We start from the raw sequence: 25,707 nt of genomic DNA, 5'->3' as shown, positions 1-25,707 counted from the left end.
GGAATCCGAGATGGCGACTTCCGATTTTTGATTAAATTTCGAATTCCTTACAATATGGGTATTTTCGATACGGGGATGACATGTAGTAACCGGAAATCGGTAATTCGCACCATTTTGAAATCTATGGTGGTGTCTTCCGGTTTGTTAAACACCGTCGAATACCCTACAATATGGGTATTTTTTAAACGGTCGTGTAGAGGATGAAAATCGATCATTGACACCATTTTGGAATCAAAATGGCGACTTTCAGTTTGTGCAAAACTATCAAATACCTTACAATATAGGTATTTTCTGAACGCGAACCACGTGTAGAGGCCGAAAATCTATGGTTGAAGTCATTCTGGAATCCAAGATGGCGACTTCCGGTTTGTGATGAAATTCCGAATATCCTTCAAGATGGGCATTTTTGGAACGGGGACGACGTGTAGAGGCCGGAAATCGATTATTGGAATCCAAGATGGCAACTTCCGCAATTGTAATCTGTTATTAATATTATTCCATTTACAGGAATTCTATACATTGAACAAGATGTGATACCAGCGACTTGGTTGTAGAATGCATGTAGCACTAGGGGTTTTCTAACAAGTGATAATGGCCTCACTAGTACCTAGCATAACTGGAACTGGAACTCACCTAACATAATTGGAACTGGAACATAACTGAACCGGATTCTCTAGTCAAACAGTGGAATTCAATTTGAAGCTGCATTTAAAGGGTTTACTGGTAGCTACAGTTGAAGAGTTCATAACTTAACACCCACGATGTCCAATAGGCTAAAAACCGATTTCATTAACAAGGATGCATCGTTCACTGTGTTTCATTCAGTTCTAAGATTTGTCTTTGTGATTGACAGACTTTCGCACGATATTGACAAAATTGTTTTTCACATAGTCACTAAAAGACTTGATCAACAAAAAAAACTTCGTCAAAATCTCATTCATTTTTTCGTCAATGACAAAGATTAACATAGTAACAAAAACTGTAATTTTGTGTAGTCTGTGTCACATTATTGTTATCCTAGCAGTTCAGGACGTAGATGCTTGTTCACTTTAACGGCTCCATGTAATTCTTTTGCTCATGTCACTTAATTTCGTTACACATTTAGCGAACAAAAAAACTGCACATGTTCGTCACTGACAGCGTTGTCATTGACAATTGATATGGTTTGTCTTGACGATGACTGTTATCTCAAATGAGTGACCAAACCAGCATTTTGAATATCCCTGTGTAATGTCGAGATTTTTCAGCACTGGTTTCAGTACCAGCAACAATTTCAATTCCCGTTCCAATTATGTTAGGTAATATTGAGGCCATTACCACTTATTAGAAAACATCTATTGCTACATGCGTTCCACATGTCGCTGATATCACATGTTGTTAAACATTTAATGAATACAATTCCTGTAAATGTAATAAGATTAATTATTACGCATTTCGCATAACTGCTGTTCTAAAAATAGCCTCATAGGGGAATGGATGTAATGTCGGCCTAAATGCCCCTAATTTGGACCCATACAAAAATTCAGCAATCGACTAAATTTTCAATAGCGACCAAAATATCAATTAGTACCGTCCCAATGACGCGTTCATCTAGATAAAATTGATAAATAGCTGATTTTTAGCGATGGGCTCAATCTAAGATCCATAGACCAACATTAGAGCCAATTCCCCTGCTAGAAAAAAATAAAAAAATAAATAAATATCAAAGTTCTATTGCCAGTAGTATGTCGATATGACACTCTATTGTAAAATGTTGCACTTTCTTACATTGAAGTGGCAAATATTAATATTTATTGGACTGAGTGAAAAAACTCTGAGGGATTATTTTTAGCGCAGTAGTTTACTTTGGTACGAAAATAAACGGGTTGCATAAAACTTTATGAAGTCTTGACGTTTTTCGGTTTCAGCAGTTTATTTTAATGATGCCCAAAAATCAGGTTGCTCAGTTAGAAGCAAAGCTTTCACAACGTGCATATTTGATTGATAGTCTTCAAAGAACAATCCTACATTGGGGAAATGGCTCTAATGTTGGCCTATGGATCTAAGATTGGGCACATCGCTAAAAATCAGCTATTTATCAATTTTATCTAGATGAACACGTCGTTGGGACGGTACTAATGGATATTTTTGTTCGCTATTGAAAATTTAGTCGATTGCTGAATATATGTATGGGCTCAAATTAGGGGAATTTAGGCTGACATTACATCCGTTTCCCCTACGTAGACTGATCTCCGTACAAACTATTGTGACCGCTCAAAATCATCTGGAACATATTGCACCATGCGAGATGAAATGGCCGAATCCCAGCACAAACCTGGTTCATTTGTTCCCACCGAACAATTACAATTGTATTCAAAATTTCATAGAATTCTGAGAGGTAAAATCTAAAAATCGTTTATATTTTCGCTATTTGGTGTGCAATGCTCCCCTGATGCATTCACGATGATTGGGATTTCGAGGTAGTGTATATGTACCGTGATGTACCCTAATACTAATGAGCGCCTAACTCCTTTCACGTGGGTCTAAGCGTTGAATATTAAGCCGATTTGTGGTGAAACATCAGTAAAACTATGTATCTTAGTGTTCACACTACCGCTGCGCAAGGTTGCAAAGACTCATTTCAGCTAAAACAATGTTTTTCTAAATTATGAAATAATTAGATGCCATGATTAAATTTTGAATTGGTAGGATACAAGAAGAGGTTGCAAAGAATGTGTTTGACATATTAAACCTGTTTATTTCACTTCATGAGAGTCACAATCAGCGATTTTTCACAAACTCACTCACTCACTCACTCACTCACTCAGCGATCAGCAAATCGCTGATTGTGACTCATAGAATGCAAAATTTACAAGTTTTATGTTTCCAACGCATACTTTGTAACCTCTTCTTGTAAGTTACAAGTAAAACATGCCATCATACCATCTTTTGGTTTTATTATTCCGAAAAACATTATTTTAGCTGAAATGAGTCTTTGCAACCTTGCCGCTGCGTTATAATATGAACTGAGCATCCAGAAGGCCTAATCATGAACGAAAATTTTCTAAGTGATCAGGGTATAGAAGTACAGACAACATTTTCAAGCACACTGGTCAGATTTTTTTAGTTCTTAAACTTAACAAAATCTATAACTGTTCTAAAAATTTGTCAAGATTGGAAATATGATCCTGATTTTGCGAAGCCTCTAAATATCTGAAAATATTTCAAGTCAGGAAAATGATTGGTTCTATCAAATCCTTCACAGAATAAGTGTAGCTAAATTTCCTGCGATTTCCCTCGCTAATAATAAACAATCAATCTTGCCGGCATTATTCCACCCTCTTAACGTCAACACATTACCCATTCCGAGATAAAAGCACTCATAACCCTCCCTCAAACGATGCAATTGCAACAATTTACACTAGGTTGAATTTTCAGCACCATTAATTATGAATATTTCCCGCCAAACCCATCCTCTAACAAACCATATCGTTCGTCTCCACTGCCACCAGTTACAAGCTGCATTATCCAACCACCCACACTCGCATTCGCGCAAGATATAGTTATCATTTTATCATAATTATTGTCATTGCTCCCGCCACTATAGAGAGAGAGAGAGAGAGCACTTCACATGCAGTTTGCGATAATAGTTTTCATTTTGCCGTTTTCCTACCGATCCAGCCTTCCACAATGGATACACATTTGCATCGAATGCTGGACAATGCATTTCCATAACGTTATGTATACAACCTAACATTCGCAGAAAAACTCGAGAAAATACGCTGCAGCTTAAAACTGTTGCTAAATAATCGCCATGGGAAATCATTCCCATCCTTGTGCGTGCAAGTAGCAGCGGAAAAATTGTCACCTGACCCAGGGTGACTGTCGCTATTAATTGTTTTCGGGATTCCATCAGTTACGTTGATGCAGCGCTGCAGTTGTTATTTTTAGCAAACAATGAACCAAGTCCAGGAAAGAGGAAGCTCAATTTAAATTAGAATTAGCATAGTGTAGATTATTCTTTGCATTCATATCTGGGGGAGTGACATACTTAAAATATGCCAGTTATGCGCGTGGGAGTTGTCTAGATGTCTGATTTGCTGAAAGGTCACCAGTTGAAATTGGCTGACGGTCAGTCAGTTGCATTTTAAATTAGTAGCAGAGCTTATCTGTGGAACTCAATAACTTCAATTCTCAATGTTGATTGATGCATAGAAACAGACTCAATTGTTCTTGATAGCGATAGTTATCAAGTGATAAAGTAAAGTGCACTTCAAAGATATGACTAATAGACGTTTCGAGTGAATTTTTCTTAATTTTATATTTATTTCGTCATTTCAGGCCTTGGAAAATGGATCACGGCGGCGGGGATGATGAAGCACCGACAGATCCTCGGCTCAAGAGCAGCACGTTTCCGGAACACCCTGATTATGAAGGTAAGCCTTGTTCGTGTCCTACTTGTTCTGTCTAGAAAATGAGCAAACATTTAATCTAAACAAACACGGTCGTAAAATTGCAGTAAATCGTTTAGAAATATGTATTGCAACTCTCTGATCGCTGGGTAAATATTTCTCTTGTGTCCGTGTTTACACCCAGCGAAACGTTGTTCATCCACTTAGCTTTTATGTGCCATCTCATGCCGGCTCGTCGACACGTATTTCACACTTGATATCGCATTTCCCTTTCATTGATTAAAAAGCGTTCCGTCCTATTACCCCTTCACACAAATGGAATCCAAGAAGTTGATAAAGTCAAGCACAAACGAATGAATTGGATCCATTCTGCTGAAGTGGCAACAATGCCTTTCCTATCAAATCGCTTCCAAGACTATTTCTTTCCTATTTGCAGTAGGTTGTAAGGTATCGATTACGATATCAATCAAAACCTTCCGCTCCACCAAATCGTTTTTATCCTATACCAACACCCATAAAACCAGCTGTTGCGATGAGCAGCACCATGTCACCAGTGCACAGTGGGCGACCCCATACAAAAACCGATCATAACAAAACAAAATGTTTAAAGTCGTAACCAACATACTTTTTAAGCAATTTGATGCTCCTGAATTCACATTTTGCGATCAAAATGATGTAAAAAAAATAACATTCTAGGGTGGTTCTAAATGATTTATTATGATTGCAAATATCATGTAAAGTTGAAAATAATTATGGCATTTAACATTTTTAGCGCTCTAGAGCTGAATGGAACTGAATTTCTTGAAAATATTCAATTTTAACATAGAAGCAAAAACTTGACCAAAATTTGGTCCGGATATTTAGAAAAATCTTGAAAACCCCCTTCAGTCAGCACAAGTACCATATTGACGCAATTGGGCGCAATTTAGTTATAGATGTCTAAACATTATTTATATAAAATAGTGATTTAGCCATAGAATAGCTTAGGTAAACAATGCTTATATCAGATTATAGGTCATTTTATTGCATAAAATGTTAGTTCTCTCGTCAGGGATGAGAAAAAATGATGCCATTGAAATCAACTATCCATATACATTGAATTTCTGAAATGATCATGCCTTGGACAAAAATTTACTATTTTTCAACGCATTTTCATATTTACCGGAAGTTGGCGTGGATTTGGTTAGTAGAAATGTTGAACGATTTTGATAGATTTTGGCTCCTTCTTTGATCCGGTACCAGTTCAGAATTTACCCAATTTGGCTTAAACTGGCCCTTAGCCTTCAAACTGATCGAGATATTTCAGAATTTTGTCCAGCTTTTGCTACGAATCGCCCCACTGTGCATGCGGTTGCGACCGCTTCGCATTCTATAATTACTATAGGCGATTTTTATCACGCGCTGGAAATAGTACTTTGATGAATAAAGTATAAATTTAACTTCGCAGCGTACTGGAACGTGACATCTTGATGATGCGATTGCTTACAATTGATTCATTATGAAGAAATTAATGTACAAAATCAGACCCTGCAGAACAAAGTGCGAAAACGGCCGGCAGTAAATTGTCACAACTGCACTAGGCATCGTCCAGGAAATCGCAAATTATTTTTTCGGTGAAATTTATGGCAAAAGGTAGAAACACAAAAAGTTGCAGGACAAAAGGTCAAGAAGTCGACAAGACAAAAGGTCAAAATGTAAAAGTGGTTGAAGTGGACAACAGATCGAAAAAAAAAACAAAAGGTCAAATGAAACTTAAATGATAAAATGAACATAAAGTCGGAAATCCATTTATCTCCGTAAATATGGCTTTAATCGTGATTAAGTGCTCGAAATATTGTAACCCGTTTTCACCCCAAATTCGGCATAAATCACTATTTGGGTTTTCCAAATCTTTAAACCCATGCATCTCCGTAAATATAGCCTTAATCGCGATTTGAAAGGTGTTAGGAATTTTGGTACCCGATTTTCAATCCAAATTTGGCCAAAAACCCTATTTGGGAGTTCCAAATCTTTAACCCATTTATCTCCAAAAATATGGCCTACATCGCGATATGAGGGGTGTTAAGGTGTTCCAAATTTTGGTACCCGATTTTCATCCTCAAATTTGGCCCAAAGAAAAGGTTGCAAAAAATGTGTTTGGCATATTAAACCTGTTTATTTCACTTCATGATAGTCACAATCAGCGATTTTTCACACACTCACTCACTCACTCAGTGATCAGTAAATCGCTGATTGTAACTCATAGAAAGCGAAATTTACAGGTTTTATGTTTCAAACGCATTCTTTGTAACCTTTTCTTGTAAGTTACAAGTAAAACATGTCATCATACCATCTTTTGGTTTTATTATTCCGAAAAACATTATTATAGCTGAAATGAGTATTTGCAACCTTGGGGGAAACATTGTCAATAATATTGATGACATCAAGTTATATTGTCATTTTTATTGTCAATATCAATATATTGAATAAATTCAAGGTAACATTGACAACAACACTGCAACACTGCGTACAACAAAAGATTTAAGATTCCGGTCACACGACACAAGTCGAACCCCCATTATAAGTCGGATCGCTAAATCCTCCTCAGGACTTCGAAAATGTTTGAGACTCCGAAGTCACTTAGGATTTTTTTTAAAGTAAAAATCAGTTTGCATACTGAAGTTCGAACTTTGTTTACAGGGGGAGAGGTAGCTCATCGTTTCTTCCGGTTCGCCTCCTAGCATCGTGCTATAAGGTACCAGGCGATAACCAGGGTAGTTGATCGATAGCTCGATGACGTCATTTCGTTGACGTCTGCAATTGGAAATTCTCATAGCAGGCGTTGACGATGGGACGTTGTCGAGTTGTTGAATAGCAACTATCGTGGTAACTCACCGATTACCTGTCGATCTACCAAATTTGGAAAGACGTCTGCATTGAATTGTCTCATATAATAATATTCCGCCCACTATATCACAAGAAATTGCGAGTAGCTGAGTGGAATGGAGATAAGTTAAGCATTGGGTACAGGACCAAGTCTCCCCTGGGTGGTGCCAAAAGATGAGCGCAATAGAATCATCAAGTTGCCATAAGGCACGGAATGAGACTATTGCATGGCTGGGTAGTCAAAGTCTTCCATTCGTTAGTCATTTCAGGTGGATTAGAACAGGTTTAGGTGGGCGTTGGCCAGATTTGGATTTTTCAGATGTAATCCTGGATAGAACCCTGTCATTGAACGTCGCGTGTAAGTGGAACTTAATGAAGGCCTAAGTACTTTTTCGTAGTTTTTAGTCTTCGGATTTGAAAGATCGTCGGTTACAGTGGCCTGCTTACTGAGCAGAAAAACGCGGTCCCAGGTCCTTACATATCAAAGAGATTTATGGTAAAATCGTTTGTGTATCGCGTATTTTGCGAAACTCGTTGTTGTCGTTGGTTCCGGGTTTGAATGGATACACAAATTTGAGCAACGGTATTATGTGATATGAGGGGCTCGGTGGCCTTAGAGCAACCGTTTTTGCTTACTGAGTAGAACATCATGAGTCTAATCTCAGGCCCATCCACATTCAAGATTCGTCAATCGTTTTATTTGTTAATATGACTACATGGTAATAACAGCAACTCGGTGATTAAAAAGGTGCTCGTCTGCCTAGTGGCAAACGTTTTTGCTTACTGAGCAGAAGACCGTGGGTTTAGTCCCAAGCTCCTTCGCGTTATTTGATCGTTAGGACATCAATTCAGCTTATCGTTTACCAAAACGAACCCTGCTGCAAACCCAACCCTCTTATCCAACATCCCAGTGATTCCTCGTGGAAGTGCAGAGGTGTTCTCGGCTTCCATCAAAGCGAGTGTCATGTCAACACAATCCTTCCCATTCCTTTCTTGACCTGTGTTCGGCCGCGGCCGGCGCTGGTATTGCCTAATTTAAGATCACCAGTTTTTACACATTGAGGATGATTGCTAGTCCCAAGCATCGTCTATTGGTTCTCTGTGTAATTACAGCTGATCTGGCAGTAACAGAGTAGCAACCGTGGGCGGTCAATCAAGCTCAAGCTCAAGCTCTAATGAAGTTCGAACTTTGTTTACATTTGATGACATCGGAAATGTTGCACAATGTAAGGATTTCAAAAAAATCAGAAATGATTACAGCTTTCCCCCGAAGAACGCGTTACCCACTGAGTTCTACCCACCGCTTTGTTTCGGTGGGTTTTCAACCAAGCGCTCTGATTTTCTGCGAGTGACTAGTTCTCCATTGGCACTACTCACATGCGAAAAATCAGACCGACTGGTTGAAGCCCCACCGAAAAAAAAACCAGTGGGTAACGGATTCTTCGGGAGATAGCTGTATTTACAAACCTTAATTTAGCAGACTTCGATCAATCATATTTTGACATTGCAATCTAATTCCCGGATATTTCCCAGTTTTTTTCGATTCCCGATTAATTCCCGAATGAGTGACTACCGTGCTAATGGCGTTCAGCCTTATGGCGTTCGGCCTAATGGCGTTCGGCCTAATGGCGTTCGGCCTAATGGCGTTCGGCCTAATGGCGTTCGGCCTAATGGCGTTCGGCCTAATGGCGTTCGGCCTAATGGCGTTCGGCCTAATGGCGTTCGGCCTAATGGCCCTACACCTCCGAACACATCTTCGGAACCGAATTCCTATGCAAGGAACCGGAGATATGCAAAAAGGTGACATCGCAGGGATAGGAGACCTTAGGCCAAACACCTACTGACTTCGAAAAGTATAACTTGTTATAGAAACCAACAGAGAAAGCTTAAGAACTGGTTTTACGGCAACGACTTTCAGCCGCTCAGGATGTAAATCTTTCACGTTGGCCCTATGCACCACTAGGGGTGCGCAGGATACATGCATGAGCGAATGAGTGACAGTTAACCCTATGCTATGATCCAACAACTATACATGTTACCTACAGCACCTTCCTATAAATACACAGATGCAATCAATGACAGCAGAAGCTAACTACCATACCAATTGAATATATATTGATTTATGATTCCCCCTTTTCACGCTACCATTTATCGCTGAACAAATCTGCATGGTTTGATTGAGGTCATGTCGATCATAAATTCAATCAAAGATAACACAGTGACAGTCGCAAATCGTTAAAAAGTGATAAATGTACGTCTCTGCTACAGGTTTCGAATCAATTGCCTGCAAAAAACTCACTTTTTTTTCTAGAATTATGACTCTCCTACGATGAAATTATTTTATAGCCACAATCATATTAAGTACCACCGAGATTTAAGGAAGCCCATTATCGCGAACATTAAGAAATCTGGTCCACCCTCTAACACCCAGCGTACATATATTTACCTGCCACTGATAACATTAATCAATCCTGACATGATGTGTTTACCTCCACTCACATGCATGCACCTATGAGGAAATAGGTAAACGCAGCCATCAGTCAAGATCCGCTTGCATATGGGGGAAAGATTGCAAAACGATAAGCCGGCAGGAGCCGATGACTATATAATTGTATAGACTATATCTACTTGTTGACCAGGGAGAGGTGTTGATTAAAAACGATTACCTCGGGAAATCTGACTTCCCACGTACCAATCAGCAGGGTGGAAGGTTCTCTGGAATGCTCTAATGGATCTGTTAATTGAAATACGATCGTTGTATGTACATTGTTTAAGCAGTAGAAACGGTTTTTCTTTCGAGCATTACGTCTCGCCGGGTTCTGCTACGATAATTGTAACACGTGTCATGAAACACATACCGCACATTAATTTGTATCGACGTGCACACGGTATAACCAACATTTCTGACGATATTACATTTACTTTTACAGGTCACCGAGCACACACGGTTTTCGTTGGCGTCCACATACCGGGCTCATCGAGGCGCCACTCGCAAAGGCGTCGCCACAAGCACCATCAGACGAGCAGGGACAATGGTGACAAGAGCTCGGCCAGCACCGAATCCGATCGACCAGGTAAAGCAATCGAAATTTCCTTTCGCGGTCATCATCACTCTTTCAGCTGTAAATTCAAAATTTTACACTAATTCACCCGTAATTCAGATCAACGATTTCGAATTGGTATTCATTTAGACATAATTTGCGTCGAAAATGACCCGTCTCGGCTGTAGGTAGCTGTCATCCCATGTCCAGTAATGTTAAGGACTAGCTCATACCATTCTTACTAATCCTATTTACTGTGTTTTCTTTTCCTTTTGGTAATTTAAAAAAAAAAAACAAACAATTCGACAAACTATCCGCACTTCGCAAAACGAAACTAACAGCTATCTCCATGCCTCACATTGTCACGCAGCGTAGATTCAGTGTCGTTGATGACGGAGAGTCTTGTAAGATACACTTTTTATTGCTAGAACTGTTCACTTTTTTCCATTAAATGTTCATTCTTTCATACACAATTATTCAATGTTTAATTGATTGTCTTTAGAATCATTCACGTAAACAAAACTCGCATTTCATGGCCTTTATAAACAAATAAAATTGTTGAACTGTAACTATTTGCACCCTTTAGAATATACTCAAACCATTTTCATGTTCCAGCTTTTCCAATAATTAAAAAACCTAGAATTTTCCAGATAGAGACATTTAAAGTGGAATCTGTTCCAAAAAAATGTTAGTAAATCTCAGCAAACACCTTTCTGTTTTGCTCTAATTTATGAAACAATAATTGCTTCATTTCAATATACATACAATTTCGAGTTTAGCTTGATCATACACACTCTAATTAATAATACATATGGTATTAAGTTTGACTTGCTGAAGATAGGCGGTAGAGACGACTTCCTCCACGGATTTCAACAGTTTAATCAAATAGAATGTAGCTTTGAGCTATGCTTTGAAACATACATAATTTCATGCATACAATTCATAAGAATCTTTCAAAAATAGAGTGGAGATAAAAACTTAACAGATTACATGTACATATAGGTAATACGTACTCATCACTGTGAGTAGATAAAAGTATTCTAAATTGATTGATGAACGTTTTAGTAGAATAATTGTTTACCATATTACATTATTTTTTCCTTGTAATTCTACTACTATTTTAGATCAAAGATCAAAGATCAATTGTGGAGTGAGTCTCTTATCTTATCGATCTAGTATTTTCAGATGAATTAATAAAAAAAAACAATTGCTTAATCTAATATGCGTAGTTGATGAGGGGGAGTGGGGCATTACTACACCGTCACTCATATCACTGAAAGTAAAGCTTCAAACTGAAATAACTTCTGAATTTCTTATCTTATCGATTAGGTGTGTCGATCTATTTGTTCTTATCTTATCGATTTAGTATGGTTAGATGAATTATTAAAAAACAATTGCTTGATCTTATATGCGGAGTTGGTAAGGGGGGAGAGAACGAGCTTACTACACCATCACCCTCCCCCCCCCCCCCTTTACTCATATCAATGAAAGTTAAGATTCAAGCTGAAATAACTTCGAAGTTTCTAATCTTATCGATTTGGGAAAAGATAGGTGAATTCGACAGTGAGCATGCATAATGGCGTGAAAACGATGATCGATTCTCTTAGTCAATTTTATCTTTTGTTAATAACTCGCTAGAATTAACGTTTCTCGGTGCGTTTGCTGTTACAGTTGATAGCTAATACAACCTGTTACAACTCTGCATTGAACAAATTCTAGAAAATTGTTTCGCTTAGCTGTAGCAATGCAAAGAGAAAATCGATTAAGAGAACCGATCATCGCGTATACGCCCTTATGCATGCTCACTGTCGAACTATTCAAAAATAATTGATCGATCTCACAAGCGTAGTTAGATGGTGCTTACTATACCCCACCCTCCTTTTTCATATCAATGGAATGGAAGTAATGCTTCAAACTGAAACAACTTGGGTGTTTCTCATCTTGTCGAGTTGGTCTGTTAAGAAGTGTTATTCAGAAACATTTGCTCAATCGGCGTAGTTGAGTAGGAGGTGGTGGGTTACTATAACCCCTTCGCCTACCAATTATATCAATAAAAATAAAGTTACAGACTGAAATAGCTTCGGAGTTTCCCATCTTCTCGAGTTGGTATATTAGAATGGATTTAAAAAAAAATCTTAACTCAATTTCATATTCGTAGTTCAAAAGGGCAGACCATTTCCTTCATCTGTTCTATAAAAAAATAAACAAAAAACGAGCCATCACAACTAATTACATTTTATCAGTGGTCAATAAATCACATTTCCTGTGCGACGATTAATTCACAAAAAAACAGAAAAGAAAAAAATAAAACAAATCAAAAACAGGAAAAATAGAAAAATGGCTTCACGAGTTTCGTCTAAGACATAAAGAAAGTAGGTACAGTCAAATTCAGTGTGTTGCCCTAATAAAAGATTACCTAACTGATAGAACTATTCCACAAATGGTTTGGATGATACCCGGAACACGTCGCTACGCAAAAGAACCATAACCATTTTATTGGGGTGCGGTATCTTTAAGTGGGCTACGTTTTAGTTGGACTTCCATTAGTTGGTCTGTAGCCCACCTAAATCATAGTCAAACGTAATTTCTGACGTTGTTGATTCCTTTTAGAAATTTCGACCGACTTCATGCGAAAACGCAAACGAGTAGAGTAATGATACAGATTATTGCAATGCGATACAACGAGTTGCTTCCAGGATGATTGTCAACGATGTGGCTGAAAAGGGGTGAAGCTAATTTCTGACTTTATCAAGAAATCCAGACCCAGTTCAACATCTAAGAGATCGTAGAATATATTAAACTGAAATATAATCATACAATCCCATAAGATTTGCGTGAAAACGTCTGATGCTGTATATTACACCAAAAATTTAGGGAAGGAGGAGGGACTACTCACTTCCAAACCACTCCTATGAGATTATTGAAATGGGTTTGAAAACCCAGAAGATGGGAAACTCCGAACTTATCTCAGTCTGTAACTTTACTTTCATTGATATAAGTGTGGGGGTGGAGGGCATACAGCTGCGCCTATTAGATTTAGCAAATAGATTTGAATAACACATCTGAACATACTAACTCGACAAAATGAGAAACACTGAAGTTATTTCAGTTTGAAGCTTAACTTCCTTTGATATTAGTAAGAGGGATGAGGGTATATTAAGAACGCCTTCTCTAACTACGCTTATGAGATTGAGCAATTGTATTTGAACAACTCAACGGAATATACCAAATCGATAAGGTAAGGAACTGCAAAGTTATTTCATTTTGAAACTTTACTTCCATTGATGAGAGTAATGGTGGCGTTGTGCGGAGGGGGTATGGCCCTTCCAACTACGCATATGAGATAGAGCAGTTGTTTTTGAATAGTTTATCTGAATGTATCTAATCGATAAGATAAAAAAAAACTCCGAAATTATATCAGTTTGGAATCTGACTTGACTTGACTCAATTGAAATTAAATTTTTGAACAGTTAGAGGAAATGACTCTAAGATTGGGCTCATTGCTAAAAATCTGCTATTTATCTAGATGAACGCGATGGGACGGTACTAATGGATATTTTTGGCCGCTATTGAAAATTTATCCGATTGCTGAATTTATGTAATTTATTTATGTTAGGCAAATTTTGACAATAAATTTTAAAGATTTGGGATATAGAAACTTTTGTAACACCTCAAATTTTTACAACTCTGATAAACCTTCACAAGTTTTATAGATAGCAGTCTAAGAAACAAATTTCATTATTCTGCAACGAGGAAAGTTTTCCAAGAAGGAAAGATAACGGGCAAAGAAAATTGTGTATGTGTCTAGGACTTAAAATCTCGATCTCTAAAAATTATGATCTTTGACATGGTTTAGTTTTCTAAAATCTGGTCTAAGAAATTTGTTGATTCCAGCTTGCAAGTCCGGAAAATACAATACAATTATTAAAGCAAAGAATTCAAAAGTCTGCGGCATGATTTTTCTTGATGTTTGGATGAATACTAAAGCTACCGAACTTCAAGGATTATTCAACATTCTAGTCTTTGAAAAAAATATCTGGATCATGAAAATGTTCCTGCACCATTTTTCGGAATCTGAAGCTTGGAAATAGAAATTTTATTATCTAGTCTGAACAAATTTTGAAGGCTTGAATTTCTATATGACGGAGTGGAAAAAAATAAAAATATTCCATCAACACCAATTGGACAGTTATGGTCTGTTCGCAACTATTCTTTGTCGAAATTTATACGCTGAAAATATCGTTCAATTTGAAAATTGTTGAGCGAAGCAATGTTTGGGGAATCCTTAGAGCGAATCATATACTTTTGAAAATTTGAAAATTTTTGAGCTAAGCAATGTCTGGGGAATCCTTAGAGGGAATCATATACTAAAAATAGAAAGGTATATGCATACCTTACCTTACCTTACCATACCTTAGGCTGATGCATTTTATTTATATTTTACTACAAACTATTGCAGGGGCATAACAAACTTCAGCCCTATTCTAAATCGCCAATAAAACGTCTATAATTGCATATGGGACACCCTAGACTAATGGGTCGTCATTAGAATTCAATCATTTCCTATTCGGTCCGTTCCAATTTCGATCCTCTTTGATTCAATCATCACAACAAACTCTCATGCCCATTACAAATATTATTCGCTATCCGTATACCAAGCTGACATTTATAACGTATTAGCTGAGCACATTTCCTCGCACGCGACTACCATTTAGAATGACAAAACTCAACTGTATGGCTTTCCGCCCTGGATCCACGATCGGTTTTCGTCACATATTCTCGTTTACTCTCCGGTGCAGTGTGCTTGACAGATTTTCAATTTAAATTAATTCACGTTCCTCTCGATTCTCCCCCTACCACTGTAGTTACACCACCCGCACAAAGAGTCCAGTTCATTCTGGGAGGCGAAGTCGGCGACGACGGCAACCATGAGTCACATCCACTGTTCTCCGAGATGGAGGAGCTGGTCAAGGAAGGCGACGAAATGGCCTGGAAGGAGACCGCCCGGTGGGTCAAGTTCGAAGAGGACGTCGAAGAGGGCGGCAATCGGTGGTCCAAGCCCCACGTGGCGACCCTCTCGTTGCATTCGCTCTTCGAACTGAGAAGTCTGCTGCTCAACGGCTCTGTCATGCTGGATATGGAAGCCGTCAGTTTGGAGCAAATCGCCGAGTTGGTCTGCGAGAATATGGTTAATGCTGGCACGTTGCCCATCGAGGCGCGGGATAAGGTTATCGACGCGCTGCTGAAACGACACAAACATCAGCACGAGTTCGGCAGCAAGAAAACGCGGCTGCCACTGATCCGATCGCTGGCCGATATTGGCAAGAATCACTCGAGCTCCAAGAGTAAGTATTCTCATTCCCTCCTACTAGGTGATCGAAATTGCTGGACTTGTAGTCCACCGGCCTATACCTATCAGCGTAGATATAGGTTCATTTGAATCTAAATATTTAGTCTATATCAGAAATGTGATAAATCAATCGTGAGAAGTGTGTCGTCGAATGCAATTGAAAGAGAATTCAAATCTTCACAAATCCGTTCAGATATGCGTCGTTCTTCATCCACCGCCAATTCATACCCAATGCACGTCGTCTCATCGGCACCGGGGATGCACGATGACGTTGGTGAAGCAGCACCGTCAGCACTCACCGCACTGCTCGGTGGATCTTCCAAAGATCAGCGGGGTCACTATCTAGCACTGCCAACAGGTATCTATGAAAGCGGGGTCCCACTATACCTTTTCCTCCCAACTGATTCGGGGATACACATTTCTGTTCTGTTTCCGACCTCTAGAGTAAACTACGCCAGAGCTTGCACCATTCAATTGCTTTCCGCATCATTGCAGCAGGTGGAGGTTCTTCTGTGTCAACTTTCACTACGTACATGTATAGACTGCACCCTCTAGCAAGTAACACAACAAGGATAAACGATATAACCTATTTGTAGTTGGTTCGGTTGGTTGGTGGTAGACTTCTCTATATGGATTGCTCGTCGTTAGTGCTCGAGCAAGCAATCACTAACGCTTACACACAGTATCAGCAGCAGATAATCAGATTTAGGCTCAATTTGCTTGACTAGTGTACATTCCGGGCGGTACGTCACGCGGAGAACAACGAACTTGTTCTTCATTGTAAAGCCACAAAAATATTCTTTAATATTTAAGTTATCATTCTGCAATACTAATACATAGCTTGTAAATGTGAAATACGGGGATGGTTTATTGATTAAATTACGCCGGGATGCTGGCATCATGTCCGTTTGAAGAAGTGTTTCGAACTGATCTTTTGCACAAACTGAAACGCAATCAATGTAAAACATCATCAAACTGTCATCAATAATTGATGCTAATGAAGACCTTTTCCACCGACACCGACAATATCGCCGTCTCCTCATTTTGCTTTGCTTCTTTTGTAAACATATCAACTCCCAGACCGCAATCCGGAGTAATCCGTGATTCCATAACCCACCGGCACCACAGCCCATCGCATGGTTTGGGATGTTTTCCCACTTATCCTCACAGAAGATGGAAACTTCTTTCCCACTTGGTGGCATTCATCCATTTCACACATGATGATGTGTTATTCGTGCGATTCGCATCGAAATTTTCTCATCGTCGTTGTCCCTGTCGGTCGTCAAATTTGGACGATTTTTTTCCCAGAAGAGAAAGATTGATGAAAGTCAAGTCACAACAGCTTTTACCTACAGAAAATGAATGGAACATCCTTTGGTGCTCTTTCTCTCTCTCTCTCTCTCTCTCAAGGGTATGTGTTGTGTCAGGTTGTGTGAGTATGTGTAGGTTTTCTGCGTATTAAATTGAACATCGACGGGTGGGTGGATGTGGCAAGATTTTGGTATCTCCGAGGGGATGATCATAAGTATGAAATTGATTCCTAAGAATGTTGATAGGTTTATAATTTTCAAGATGCTTTGTGAAATAATTTGGAAAGGAAAGCGAAATCAATGCAAGTACATTTCTGTCGTAATAGGGGAATTTACGTATTCTCGGCAACCTAAGCAGCGACCTTCTTTCTATAGCCTTTTGCTCTATGGAACGCACACATATGCAGGTTTGGTTTGTTTACAATCTTTGCTGCCAGCTGCTCTAACAATTTCAGTCGAAAGAATTGTCAAACACTGTTTTGAAACGCTTTTAAAAAAGCTCCAATCTTCTCTAGTGAGAGCGAGTATTGTCGGCAACCAGTTTTTCTTCGGCAACCGTTCCATTTGAACTGCACGTAAATCTGCTGTTCTATTATCGGCAACTCGAAATCAGCTACAATTTGTAGTGCGTGTGTTTCATTTCAAGAAAACCCTGCTAGATTGCTTTTTCTCAGTGGTAAAAATATAGTCAAATTGAAGCTGAAAGCATAAAGAATCGTTTGCATGCATTCAGCGAAGTGTTTTCGTAAGAAAATCCAGTGAAAATAGTGTTTCAATTTGGGTTGCCGAAAATAGTCTGTCATGCCGAAACCGTCATTTCCCCTAATTGTTTTTTTTTTTTCAAGCAGCAGATTTAACTAAAATCTAGTCACATTTCTTGTCTATTTCTTTTCTGATAATACAAATGCTTAAGAGGCAACTAACCATCACTCGATTTGCTTTTGCTTCTTCTTCTTGCAATCCTAAATCATCACTTTCTAAAAGTATTGGTAAAATTCGTTGGTAGCGTGCGTCGCCGTGCCAAAGCAGTCAATGAATCGTATATATCAACTGGTATGGTGGGCAAAATCTGCCGTCTCTTTTATTCTTCTACTTTTCAATACAACAGCAAATGTGACGTCACACATGCACGTGTATAAGAATGTCGAAGACAAAACATTCACACTGCCAGACTACGGTGTATGACCACCCCTGAGCGGGAAAGCAAATAACATGCTACATGCAATGCTGCCATCTCCCCTGTTTGTGTTTAATTCAATCTTTGTTTACCTTTGTAATTGGAACGTTTAAGTTCCAAAATAGGACCTTTTATTTTTATTCATTCAGTTTTTGATATTTATTCGCCATTAAAAACATCCACTCATCTAAGTTATTGGGTTAAACTTCGTATTGGCATGTTTAAAAAAAAATATATTCAATGCTAGAGGTAATACATCTGGCAACGCTTGATTCAATGATTCTTCTACGTTCGCTAGCAAAGAAGTGGAAACGAAGTGATTTTCTTGGTGTTTTGTTTTGTTCACCAAGAGATTTGATTTGCAGTTTTTATAAATTTAGTGTATACGATTACATGAAATTGTGGAATGCTACGAATAACACAAGTAAGTAAATGCAGTGATAGTGTTTTACCCAGAAAATATACGATGTAAAATCATGAAATACTTGCTTTAAATTTTCGGATGGCTTGTGTGTGAATGTATGTGTATATTAATGATGATGATTGAAGAAGATTTCAAAAACAAGAAGAATCCCAATTGATTGACTGTGTCTTGAACCTTAACTGTATTCAAAATATTCTGAGCGTTAAAAATAAGTTTGGTTATGTCAATTATTATCACTAGTGTTTCATTAATGCGATGTCAACTATTTGTACACAGAAGATAATTCATATACAGAAAAAATCGCATCAATTTGTATGATGTTTTTTACTGAATATTCATACAGCTGTCAACCAATCCATTCATGCAATTTGGTTATTAATTATGTCACAAATATACATTCATTTAAGTAGTGATAGAACTTTAGTTTTCACAAGCCCTAAGACTAGCATGAACTCCGAACAAATTGTGAAAATTAAGAATAGATGGTTCAAAATCGAAACGAAATCTCTCACAGCTACCCTAAACTTTTTTAATGAGTTCACTTAGCACTTCCGCTAAAAGTCTATTAAGTTTCTTCATATGGTTTAAAAAAATCCTTAATTGGATAAGCCTGTACAAGAAAACACATTAAACAACACCCTATATCAGCGTTTCTCAATCCATGGGTCACGACCCATAGGTGGGTCGCAGAATTCCAAACAGCTTGAAAAACAAATTATTTAAAAAATCCGAAAACTAAAGGAATTTTTTTTATGCAAATCTCAACTTCTTATCGGAATCTTATCTTATTATACAGCCATGCCATAGCAAAACGATATAGTGGTTCTTAGAATTTCGTTAAAATGGGTAGATTTGTTCCTTATCGCAAAATATTGTACAAGTATTTTTAAATTTTGCCATTAGGGTGTCCATTTCCATGTTGGGGTGGTCCAAAAAATCTTCAAAAATGTATATCATTTGAACCACTTTTAAAAGATCAAAATATCAAATGAAAGGAAAATAAAAATAATTTTAAGAAAAATATTTATCGATATTGAAATATTGGCATTTTGTATTAAAAAAACATTGATTGTATTTGTTTTTTTTTATGGTTTTCATGGTTTGTAGACAGAGAGTGCAATATGTTTTTTTTTTTATATTTTTCATTGAAAATTTAGGGTTTTTTTACACAACATATAAAAAAATAAGTGATGTGTTTTTTTTTGTTTTTGAGTTATATTTTTTCAATGTTATCAAATTTTAGTTTTTTGCTCAATACTAGACTACCATGCGCCTCCATTGATACACACCTAATATAGTCACATAATCTATACCTATTTGATTCGATCAATATTTATTTATTTTTAATTACCTTTCATTTGATATTTTGATCTTAGAAATCAAAAGTTATGAGCTTTTGAAAAAAGTCATTAAAAAAATAGATTTTTTGGACAAACCTGGAAATGGTCACAAGAACAAAGCTACAAATTCTTACGACATTCTGAGAACCTCCATATCGTTTTGCTATGGCTGTTAAAAATAATTTAACAATTTCAATGCTATTTGTGGAATTGGATATTTGGGTAATTTATAAGGGATCTTGTGCTGTTTTCAAGGGTGTTCTATCCTTGGATTTCAACAATATTCTGGCGTTTCCAGGCCATTTTGGCATTTCGGAAAGTCAGTGAAATATGAATGATTCAGTTGTGCATTGGATAGTCAAATTTTGGTTTTTGGGTCGTTTTTGGCATTTCAAAGGTCTTATGAGATTTGTCGCATCCAATATTATTATAAGTCGTGTCAGACTGTTCTGATGATTTCAAGGGAGATTTATCATGTTCAAACCTGTTCTAGGCCATTTTGGTATTTATAAGGCCATTTTTGGTGTTTGGACATTTTAAAGATAACTTCGGTGTTTTATCCTGTGGATGCTTCTTAAAGCCTAAGGGTAGCTGAATCTTAATAAGCTCCTGAATTTCTGACAGTTTATGCAAACAATGGTTTTAAAGTTCTACCAAACTTATCGTTGTGCATCATTTTAATAGTAACGGAATTTCTTGGAGTTCCAAAGAGTTCAAATGTTTGCTGGAGCTACATATATTCTTGAAGCTCAGAACATTATTTCAGTTCTTAATGTTCCGGGCGTTCTACAGACACTGTAGTCATACAGTACCAGAATATCTTGGAGATCCTAAAAGTTCTTCGTGGAAGTTATGGTTCTTCAAGGATGTTTTTAAAGTTATCAGAGCAGTTGCCAGGAATGCTATGGGAGCTGACATTCAAGAAGTTCTGAACAATTCAACAGTTCTTATTGATCTGGAAGTTCTGTAGATCCTATAGTTCTACAGTACCAGTGGGAGTTCTCACAAGTTCTAAAGGTTACTGAATAATGAGAGGTTCCTATAGTTCTTTTCTGAAAGTTTACGGAGATTTCAGAGTCTTGACCACAGTATCCAGGATTTATAAGGGTTCCTGGTGTTCTTTGCGTTCTAAAACTTGTTGGTATTCTCAATGTTCCTTTTATAAAGAACTGCAGTTCTATAAATCTTAAGTGACTTTTTTTATAATACCAGAATATCTAGAATTTTGGAACTGATCCATAAAACATCCAGAAGGTCTGGAGAAGTGAATCCCAACCAGGATACCCCGAGAAACCATTCACGGGAAATTACGGAAAAATCACGTTTCCCGACTGCCAGTTTCAGATTTAAATTTTTTAACGATAGTTACAAGAATTTTTCCAGAGGAGCCAAAGGAAACTTCTGAGGAGCTTAAACTTGCTCCTTCTTAAGGAGCTTAAACTTGTTGCTCCTTCCTTAAACTTCCTGAGAAGACTGAAGATCATCTAAAGAAAATCAAAAAGATGTTCCACGAGGAGTCTGAACAGTTTACCGGGGAAATACAGAAGGAATTTCCTAGGAAGACTAGCAAAAATAATCTGGAGAATACAGAATACATTTCCATCGAAGCCAAAAGGACTCAAGCAAGTCAGAAGAAACCTCCCATGATGTCACTCTTGATAGTCGATAAATATAATTGCATCGCCGGAAGCGCGAAAGAGTGAAGCATATCATTAAAATAATACAAATCGAAAATGCTGATATTTAGTCCATTTCAACATAACTTCCTTAGCATTATTGGCTATGTATTCCGAATTTTAAAATTTTCGATAGTAGGTCATGAGTTGTACTATTAAATTTACTAACATCGATTCAAACCTGTCTGACTAAAATACAAAAAAAAAGTTGAATATCTTTCAATTCTATAAATCTCCATTATAGTAGAACAAGAACAATAATTTTAACTGGAAATTCCACAATATGAATCAAAAATTTATCTAAACGTCTCCAAAACTTGCACCAGGATAGTTCCAATCTGGTTTTTGTAAACCACCAAACCTGCTCAGCTTAAGTTCCAATTCACTTGCCACACCACCCGGAAGCACGAATAGCAATTAATCGAAACCTGTAAATAGCATTATCCAGTGCGACAGGTCTGTCCGTTCGGTCTATTTATTCATACCTACATGTGTGTAAACTCATAATAAATACCACCTCCGGTATTCCCCCATCTCTCTGTGTCTCTTTTCACTGTAGGTGATATTTCGCCAACACCGTCACACGGTGGCACTGCGGCCACTCCAGTTGTAACCGGTAGTGGTTCGTCGGGCGTTGGAGTTACCACATGGTTCCATGCCGGTGCATCCAGCTCTTCAATGGTAACAGCAGCATCGACGTCGTCCACGCCGGCGGCAACAACTTCATCACCGGCCATACCATTATCATTAAGAGGTTACCACCCTACTCTATGGGCTCACTTATAAATAAACATCTCGATGTACTACTTTTCGGTTTCTCCGCACTACTACTTTGCCGAGTGTCATCAGCAGTTTTCATCTGTATTCGTGGCTTAAGTTTAATGTCTTCTCTATACTTGACTTATCCCTAGTAATCTCTAAATTTCCTTTTTATATGTTGATTTATGAGAAGCTTTTCTGACCATGTTAATTACTGCAATTTGTCGTAGCTCCGCCACACCTGTCACTTGTTGATGTTGATTCACAAACAAATCATCCTCTTTCAAAGGTCATCCATTTAGTCATTGCATCAGCACCCACACTCAACAAACTTAACCGCGACCAATGTTAACCTTTCTATGCAATAAATTAATCGTCAGAGGAGATTGATAAAGCACAATCAGATCCGATCCATAGTCAAGTCAAGCCAGAGACAGCTTTCACCGCACCTCCCGTTGTGAATGGAGAGCTTCAAAACAGCGTGGCTTCTCCACTTTGTTGAAATGGTTATATACTACCCATACATTCATGGTGGAGTGTACTTCTTAAAGCTTGATAGCCTTTTTGCAATACTATCCACACAGTGCCACACCACAGCGTGGTGGGAAATTTTTATGTCAATAGGGAATTTTTTATCGCTGCGCTTGACTGATTGATAGCGTTGACGGTACATTTAGCAGACATGAGAATATCAACTTCATTCGGGCAGCGATTAGTCAAGTGTTTGTGGCGGAAATTGTCGGACAATTGAAGAAGGAGCATCCACCCTTACTGTAACTCACAATTTGATGCTACACACAAGAGTCGCCAAGTCAACACATCAAACCATGACCATAAATCTAACACACATCAGGAGAAGGCAATGATAATAATATTTTACAAAAATTAACACTAAGTGTCCTTTTCAGAGTTGGTCATCTATTTTAATGGTTCTAATCAGTAGCATTAGTTAATTCACTGCCATCAAGCATTTTCATCCACTTTAACAACCACAGTCTATGTAGTTCACTTCATATCTTACCCAGTACCCCTGTAGTGCATCACTTGCCAATCCTCTGAATGAGGAATATGCAAGCAAACGAACAATTAAAGACAAATCGAACCGAATTCCTTCGATCATCGCTCGTTGCATTTCTAGCTCAGCTAACTTTATCGCTTCTAACATGTAACATTCCGTCCCTTAAATGTGTATATCCAAACATCTATTCTTCCAGTTGACGATCATCAACAGCAACAACAGCATAGCTTACATTCTGCCTCCCAACCGGTCTTGAAAAGTGCCAGCAATAGTAGCAATATTAACGCCACAACCTCGGCCAAACCCGGCGGCAACAATGGAAAACTTTTGACCGTACCTGGAAGACCTTCCGGTAAAAAATGATTCTACTTTTACACGCACATACATATACACACAAAACTCGCATCCAAAATGCCCAAAATGCGCAAAAATCAATGTCATGTTTCGTTACCCTTGCGTTGTTTCCGTTGTTTTGTCCATAAAGTTCCAATTTTAGTAACAATCAAAACAGGGAAAAAACATTCAAGTGTTGCTCAATTTACTAGCTGAACATTGCGTCCAACGTCACGCAATAGTCAATGTATGTGACAAAAAAGTCAATTACATACAAACGATTACTGACAAACTTCCTTTTCCATCCATAACTTGCTTCCCATTAACTGTAAACGATAGCGTTTGACGTGATGTAGAACCAATATTTGTGAGCTGGCTCAGCTGGAAACTTCCTTCAATACAAACATGTGACTCGACAATTCATCATTGAACTACTAATCTATACAGTTCCAGACGCCAGTGATACTAAAACAATAACTACTTAAACGTATGCTAGGTCGTAAAACAGTCCACAATCTGACAATGGAATCAAGTACCTCAAGGCTGTAAAACTGTAGATTCTAACAACGATAACTAATTCGATTTACAACCACATTTAACAAGGAGAATGATCCGGTAATTGTTACCCTTAATTTATTTTCTCGAAATGAAGTGATGCATCAAAGCCATGGAGTGGAAATTTTTATGGCTCAAGCACCGCACCATTCAATTCGATGCCCTATCCACACGGTGATATCCCACGGTTAATGACAAGACAAAGAAAAAGCGAAAAAAAAACATTCAGTTGCTTGCGAAAAAGTGACTCACGCCGTGTCCAAAGTGGCGGATTAATCAAATTTCATGTAAACCGATTTTTCTTCGCCAAATGATAGTTTGGTTGCTTACATTCCTAAATCGTTTGGTTTTAAAATATTATGCCGGAGGAAATTTTTTGTGCATTTTTGTGTGAGGTGATTTTGGCTCTTTAGAGCCATAACCTATTATTTGTATAGAAAATTATATTAAAATTGAGTAGACAGAATATTTTAAAATGAACCGATTGAGGAATTTGAGGACCCAAACTACCTATTGGCGAAGAAAAATCCCATGTTCAAAGTTAATTAATGCGTTTCGGACACAGTGTTAGACCCACACCGCTAACGACCGACCTGAGTGAACTTTTGAAACAAAGATTACAATATCATGTGAAAAAAAACATATTCATAATGAATAGTAACCAATACTCGAAAGTGGTATGTAATGGTTAGAAGTGGTACAATTTTAGCACATTTCTCGAAAATCTTGTTTTTTCTAGCTTTGTGCTATGGGAAAAATTTCAACTAACTTGGTTCATTGATTCACATAATATCAGTTTTCCAAAAGTTACTCCACAGAAGTGTTTCACTAAAAATGGTGAAATTTAATTCCGAAAATCAAGCCCAAAACTGTACCGACATATCTAGAATATTTTATTAACCAGCAGCTAAGATTTCAGAAGTGTTTATGCACATCCAGAAAGATTACAGATATTTAAACTTGTTCGTAAAAGGAAAAATATAACAAGATTTTACCGTTATAATCCGAATTTCGGGCGGTTCGTTAAACCGAATATTCCATTATTTTTTAAATACTTGCAGACCCGGCAAACTTCGTACTGCCTTGAATGATGATGAATAGTTCAAATAATAAGTTGACATTTTTTCAAAATTGTTTCTGATTTTGTTTTAAAGTGTATTCCCTTCTTAACCTTTAAGAAGTAGTTTCGTATGATTTCCTGATCCTTTAACATTTTTCAAAATAACATTATTGTGAAAACCTTTTTATGTTGTTTTTTTCTTTAATTTTTTACAGTTTGGTAGAACAGTACAAATATGAAATAAAACGCTCATGATTAAAAGAAGGAATAATGAACAATTAAATAGTTATTTCCTTCTTCTGAACGTGAGTTATACCTTGCTAAGTTTGATGTAAGAGTATTTATATGGAAGAACACTGCCGTTCTACGCATATCTGTCCCATGTTACTTTTGGACGTTTTTCACTTT

General features: G+C 37.7%; 1 protein-coding gene across 18 annotated transcripts in view; it reads left to right on the top strand.

The window, feature by feature from the left end:
* Positions 1–25,707, top strand: part of Ndae1 (Na[+]-driven anion exchanger 1) — a 162,164-nt gene that overhangs the window by 97,713 nt on the left and 38,744 nt on the right. For 8 of the 18 annotated variants that reach the window (XR_010517738.1, XM_065224407.1, XM_065224405.1 and 5 more), the window contains 5 exons: positions 4,321–4,415; positions 10,187–10,330; positions 15,163–15,642; positions 15,841–16,005; positions 23,548–23,703. Coding sequence is in view for 17 of the 18 variants with exons in the window: in XM_065224405.1 (XP_065080477.1) it covers positions 4,321–4,415; positions 10,187–10,330; positions 15,163–15,642; positions 15,841–16,005; positions 23,548–23,703 (1,040 nt within the window). In the remaining variant the exon portion in view is untranslated. Of the gene's footprint in view, positions 1–4,320; positions 4,416–10,186; positions 10,331–10,638; positions 10,702–15,162; positions 15,643–15,840; positions 16,006–22,133; positions 22,329–23,547; positions 23,704–25,707 lie in introns of all 18 variants that reach the window. The other 10 variants (XM_065224416.1, XM_065224421.1, XM_065224415.1 and 7 more) reach the window with 9 other exon arrangements.

This window comes from Ochlerotatus camptorhynchus, unplaced genomic scaffold (genome assembly GCF_037179485.1).
Source record: "Ochlerotatus camptorhynchus isolate MF236.1 unplaced genomic scaffold, CSIRO-AGI_Acam_v1.1 ptg000211l, whole genome shotgun sequence".
NCBI classification, from domain to species: domain Eukaryota; kingdom Metazoa; phylum Arthropoda; class Insecta; order Diptera; family Culicidae; genus Ochlerotatus; species Ochlerotatus camptorhynchus.
This window is presented reverse-complemented; position numbering and strand designations above follow the sequence as displayed.